Source organism: Talpa europaea, assembly GCF_964194135.1.
Source record: "Talpa europaea genome assembly, chromosome: 1".
In the NCBI taxonomy this organism is placed as follows: domain Eukaryota; kingdom Metazoa; phylum Chordata; class Mammalia; order Eulipotyphla; family Talpidae; genus Talpa; species Talpa europaea.
Window position 1 is genome coordinate 10183703 of NC_140073.1, and position 6927 is coordinate 10190629.

Consider the following 6927-nt stretch of genomic DNA (forward strand, 5'->3'; position numbering starts at 1 on the left):
ATGCATCGAAGGAATAACACAAACGTGGCCGACTTCATTCTTTTGGGATTTACAGATGCTGAAGACATCCAGCTGGTGCTCTTTGTGCTCTTTCTCCTGATATACCTGGTCACTGTGCTGGGGAATGCAGGGATGATACTGCTCATCCGCCTTGAGGCCCAGCTTCATACCCCTATGTATTTTTTCCTCAGTCACCTGTCTTTCATTGACCTCAATTACTCATCTGTCATCTCACCTAAAACCTTAGATAATTTACTGACCTCCAACAAGAAGATTTCATATGCAACTTGCTTCACTCAACTGTCCTTTTTCGTATTCTTTGTTGCTTCTGAATGTATTCTTCTCTCCTGCATGGCCTATGACCGCTATGTAGCCATCTGCAATCCTCTGCACTACCCGGTTGTCATGTCCCCAAGACGCTGCTGGTCCCTTGCCCTAGGGTCCTATTTTATAGGTTTTATTGACTTTTGCGTCACTGTGAATGGCATGAGAAAATTGACCTTCTGCGACTCCCATGAAATCCATCATTTTTTCTGTGACACATCCCCTCTTATAGCACTGTCTTGCACTGAAACCCAGGACACTGAACTGACTATATTCATTGATGCAGGCTGTACAATTCTGGGATCTCTAATCACAATATCATTTTCTTATGTATCCATTCTCTCTGCTATCCTGAAAATTAAATCCACTTCAGGAAAGAGAAAAGCCTTCTCCACTTGTGGCTCACATGTGGTGGCAGTCACCATCTTTTATAGCACTATGATCTTCAGTTACTTAAGACCAAGTACATCCTACTCCTTGGGAAAGGATCAGGTGGCTTCTGTGTTTTACACTATCGTGACCCCCATGCTGAATCCCCTCATTTATAGTCTTCGCAACAAAGAAGTGAAAAATGCTGTCCTTAGACTCCTTCAGAAGAGAGAGGGCTCCAGACACTTGAAATAGTGATACTGAACATTTTTTTATATAATTTTTTTTTCTCCAAGCCATATTATACCTTTATATTTTTGCTATTCAGGTAACGTTGGTTTACCTTGCTATTTGTATGTTGGAAAAATAGGATCCCCCTTTCCAGCTGTGTTCAATGGTACTCCCCCCACCAAAGCAACCATGGGCCACCCCCATGGACCACTGTGCCTCCTCCAAATTCATGCTTGTCCCTCTCCCTGCTCTTACTCCTCTGAATGTCGCAGTTTTATAGTCAAGTTTTAACGTATATGTTTTGAGATTTGTCCTGTGATGGATTCTCTTGCTTGTCAGTATAACAAAGGTAAGTGTCACCACTGGGTGTTTGTTTTTCTCCTACTGACATTTCATTTTCAGTAAGCACTTTCAGCTCAATTCATGAAGCTAAGGTTTAAGCACCCTTTTACTTTCTTCACTGTAGGGATTTTCTTTAAAGTCTCGCTACAATCCAGTAACTCTATTTTTTGTGTTTCTGATGACCCAGTTTTTACTTCACCAAATGTAGTCTTGGGCATTACCAGGAATATGCCTTTGAAATCAACAATATCATTGAAATAAAAAAAAAATACTGCTTTGATTTATGGTCTCAATTTAAGGACAACAAATGCACAAAATAAGAAAAGTAAGTTGTCTTCTTTTACATTTTTTCCATAACAATTCATTGTATAGTTCAGAACTTTATTGTGTAAAAGAGCTAGTTTGTTGGCTCAATAAAAGTGGTTTCAGAATTCACTGAATCCATTCATTCAGAAGAAAATAGTAGTGTGACTATGAACACTTGCCTTGGAACAAGAAACTTAGATTTAGATTCTAGATCTGCTTACCTTTTAGCTATACACCCTCCGGTAAGTCACTGAAACTTAGAGCCTCAGTTTCTATAACTGTAAAAGATAAATGATAATCCCTGGTCTACATAGAGTGTTTATAAACATGAAGTCATTCGATGGATATAAAATATTTGAAGCATTTCTAATAAAATTTTTCGTTACCATAAGAAGTCTACATTCCTGCAATGTTTTCAATTTCAATACACAATGATTTTTTTTTAAGATTTATTTATTTATGCATGCAAGAACTGGGGTACAGACCAGAGGTACGGGGTAGGGGGTGAGAGGATTCACCAGAGACAGAGTGGGGAACAGAACAGTCAGATCGACTGCAATACAGTGCTGAGGAGAGAAGGGGGGAGTCAGGTGAGGTCTGCAGAGCCATGTGGGTAGCTGCCTGGCTGGGGATGGAACTCCTTCTGCAGTGGCTGTTATCAGATAGCTTCATAGGCTGCGTCTTATCCCCTTGCACCACATGATTTTTCTTAAGGCTATTCACTTGAGTTTTTGTAGATTAATTTTGATTAATTTAATAAACAAACACCAAAAAAAAAAAAAAACTAAAAAGGAAAATTGCAGTGCTTCACAAATTTGGACTTTGTAATGGTATATGTTAACATTGGAGAAAACATAGAAATGCTGGAAATAAATTGAAGGAAATGATTGTCTTGATAATTACTGATAGAATAGTGTCTATTGTTCTTTTGTATGTATTTGTGTATATATATTGTAAGCATGAGTAAAATTTCTGCTGTGTCCGATACTGTTTTTTTCAGCTTTCTAATGAACTTGCAAGTTTAAACTTTGTTAATTCCTTTGTTATTGAAACATGATGAGATGAATGTATTCTTTGTCTAGGAGACTCCCAGAGAGCATGCTGTGGACTTGACCTGTTGTAAACTCAACAATCTAAAACTCTGCATGCAGAAAATCACTTTGTTCCTACCTGCTGAGCATTTAAGGTTCTTACCTTTCTGTGACATGTTCATTAACTTTAGTTACTGCTAATTTATTGAAATTCTTTATAATTTTTAAGCTGTATTTCCTTGGTGTCTAAGTTTTGTTATATACTTTGAAAGTAAATTTTTGAAGTAAATGCTTCATTCACTTGTTTAACGGTTTCAGTGGAGAACATTTGCAAAATTAAACATTGACAATAAATTCAGATTATGTGGCCACCCATAAGCTTTAGTCAGTAGAGTGTTTGGTTTTTCTTAATTTAAAAATTTTTCTATAAAAAAATGACAAAGGAATTGATCAAATCAACAAACATAAAGCCTAGAAATATGACTTCAGAAGTGAGGCTACTACAGAGGATGAGATGATGGGTGTGGAAGCAAATCCCCGAGGGAGCAAAGGTCAGAGTAATAGGGCTTAGACATTGTGGCCAGGGTGGTGACATACACTGAGGGTTTTTAACCTCTTCCCCCAAATCCCATGCAATGATGAAATCCAATGTTACCTCAATAAAGATAATAAATAATTAACTAAATTAATAAAAAGCAGTGTTTCTCTTAGTAGTCTGGAATTGTTAATTTCCTTATAAAATTCTAGCTTCAGAGCATTTTGTTCTGTAAGTTTTTCAAGTTAACTTTTAAATTTTATTTTAATTAAGAGTTGTTCAAGAAGATAGTTTTCATTTTCCAATATTCAATGTTTTGTTTTAAACTTTTGCTATGATTACTGGCTAGATTGTTTTCATTCATCCAATAATGATTGATGTGCATTACTATGTTAATGACATGTATATTTCTCCAAGTAAATCATGGAGCAATTATATGTGATTGGGTCTAGTCACTACTATTATCTACTACTCTTCCAGGTTAGCACATGATATCTATCCTCACATTGCAGCGTAATTAAAAACATCTGATATTTCCATGATATCGAAACTGTATATTTATAGCTCTTCCTATTTGTCAAAAATGCTTGGCTATAGGTAGTGCTTAATAAAGACTTCCCTACTCTCTTCATAATGTAGCTTAGAAAACATTTATATATCGTTATTGCATGTGTATAATATGATCTATAGCAATATAAAAAATGTTGTTGCATATGCTATAGTTTCCCTGCTATATTAATACATATCATATTTTGTGTAAGATGTAATTTGTTGTAATTGAGGACATAATATTCCAGGTTTGGGCACCATGCCAATGATATTTAATTAATGTGTAATAAAAAATAAAAACAGCTGTGTTTTATTAATTGATATATAATAATGGTAATACCGTATTTTGTTGAGCTTTTCTCATGTCCCACAATACTCTAAAGGTTGAGCTGTGCATTAACATGTTTGATCTATATCAGGTAACTTCCAGGTAGATGTCAATGTATAAATCTAAGGTTGGACTTCATTGAAGTTACTTTGGAAATATGCAAGCTGTGGTTTTGCTGTGGATTACAGGGTCATTGCCAAGCTAGTCAAATATAATCATTATAAAATTAATATTACCTGTAAACATGGACATCTATTCAACTTGAGTCAGAGATTTGGACTTTAATACTATGCTAAATGTATACGTGACTCTGTGTTTAAACATATTTTTACACAATAAATATATGAGTGTGGATGTATATATTCATTTATACCAAATTTCATATGTTGAAGACTTAACTCCTGGTACTTCACTCTGTACTCCAGTGAGAGGATCATTGTGTGGGTAATTAACTGAAAATTAGCTTTTAAGGGTGTGAAGTAATCAAATGGGACTGGGACTGGCATCATGAAAACAAAGGATCACAGCATAGAAACATGGAGGGCAAAACGCAATGTGAAGAGACAAAGAGAGGACATCTGCCTACAGTGAAGGAGAGGGACCTGCCAGAAATCAGCCCTGACTTATCTTTTGCTCAGGCTTCTAGATTGAGAACATGGAGAAATAAATTGCTGTTATTTAAGCTCCCAGTCTGTGGTATTTGGTTACATCACACTAACAAACTAATATTCTCAGACATCATATTGCACATGCATGTTCACATGTGTGCAGGTGTATATATCAGAGTGAGTGAAGAAAGTACAGAGAATAATAGAATTTCCCTGTACGTGTGGGAACTGCTTAGTTAGAGGTGTGGCTATGATCTTAATATGAAAGTGTTTACCAAAAATAAAAAAAGATGCTACAAAAAAAGTTTTTTAAAGTCTTTTGATTATGAGACAGGGAGTTTAATTCTGTATTTATTTCATTGTAATGGTGAAAAGTGAAAAATACACTTTTTTGATACCTACTGTCCATACTATTTGAGATGATAGTATGATCTCATAAAATAGAAAAAATAGACAAATATTTCACCTTGGAAAATAAATCATTCCCTCTGTGATGACTTCAAAATAGATGGTTAAGTATCTAGAAACCTTTTGTTCAGCTCCCCAATCAAAAATTTAGAGCTCTGCAAAACAACACCAAACCAGGCTCTGCATTATGTGGTCTCAAGGGAGAATCACTGTGTCTGAAAACGTAACATAGTTCTATGAGTCCTTGAATGTTCTTCCTTGGGAACAGGCCAAACACTTCTCCTGGGAATTAGTCTCACAGGATGAACAAAGCTTGCATCATCACCATTCGCCATATATGAGGTGCCCAGAAATATTAGGATGAGAGACAAAGCAACTATGTGAGTCTCAGAACTCCCAGATATATTCCTTATAGACATCAGACCAGGCAAATTTCCACTTGACCAGAATCTTAACAAAATTACTAGGTTGATTTATTTTATATCAGAATTAAAAAAAATGAATGTGCACAAATTTATAAAGAAGTTATTGCAAAGAAAACATAGATTGCAGAAATTCATTACTCAAATACATTTCATATTTTACTCTGAGAAAAATTTGAGGTTGACAAATTTCAAGACAGATAATTTTGGAGAAGTTTTTTTTTTTTTTTCCTTTCCCCGACATTGACTCACAGTAAGTATGATGCTTAAAATTGTAGGTTTTTATTTAGAATCAAATAAAATGGCAAGAATCTTGAAGGATATGCACACATATGTCATTTAGACCTTAGACTCTAAAAGAATCCAGTAGTTCTGGAAATAGAAATAGAGAGTGAATGGAATGAGGGTAAAACTCAATGACAAAATTTCAGAAACAATTTTGCAGAAATTTGATTTTAAAATGTCAATTTATGAAAACATTTTATCTTCTGGGACCTCATACTGATATCAGTGCATATTAGTAACTCTGATACACCCCACCTAAGTCCTTTTATTTATTTATTTATTTATTTATTTTTTATAGAGGCATGCTTTATTTATTTGTTTGCTGGTTTGTTTGTTTGTTTTGTTTATACATGCACTGGGTACAGTCAGAAGCGCGGGAGGGTGAGAGAATTCACCAGAGCCAGAGCGGGGAGCAGAGCAGGCAGAAGGACCGAAGTACACTGCTGAGGGGAGCAGCGGGCGGCAGGAGAGGTTTGCACGTCATGTGGGACCCTCCTCTGATGGCCGGAGAGCAGCCGGGGATCGAACCGGCGCCGCAGAGGCCGCGGGCAGCTTCGCAACCCAGCGCTCAACCGCTGCGCCACCGGGGAGGCCGCCCACCTAAGTCCTTTTAATTTGAAGTTTCATTAACATAAACATTCTTTGAAAAAATAAGTATTAGATTTTTGCCTTAAAACATACTTTTATTGGTTTAGATGTATGTCACATTTCATAAGCTTGGTGAAACAATTATAATGGGGAATATTTGTATTTGATAAATTCTCTGTGCTTAGTTTATCTTGTAGACTCAGAGCATGATCATTTAATAGCTCTCACTAAGGATAAATTTATTAACTGTTTGTCCTCTGCCACATCTAAAAAAATTTGGCTAACAGTCACAGCCTTGGTATAATATTTTCATTTGAAATGAATGCATTATAAAGAAGCAGATCAGTTTAAGTTTCATTCCAGTTACATAATACATCCGGATTATTACACTATCAATAATAATCAAATTTTACCCATTTCTACATATGACAATTAAATTCAATTTCTTCACCCTGTTCTGTAAACCACTCATAATTATAAACTGGAAAACATTTAGTTAATAAACAGATGCCACATCATTCATAGACTCATAAACGTTATTGATGTTCTATCTATTAAGTACCAACTCTGATTTCTCAATAGGTAAAAGCAGTGGAGAACA

The 6927-nt window shown here is 35.6% G+C and overlaps 1 protein-coding gene across 1 annotated transcript; it reads left to right on the forward strand.

Annotated features, from left to right (window-relative positions):
- Positions 1-948, forward strand: LOC311170633 (olfactory receptor 8H1-like; the record flags this gene model as incomplete). The annotated part of the gene is made up of 1 exon (XM_084233013.1): positions 1-948. The coding sequence occupies one exon, from the start codon at positions 1-3 to the stop codon at positions 946-948; it is 948 nt and encodes a 315-aa protein (XP_084089139.1).
- Between the last annotated feature and the right edge of the window lie 5979 nt (positions 949-6927).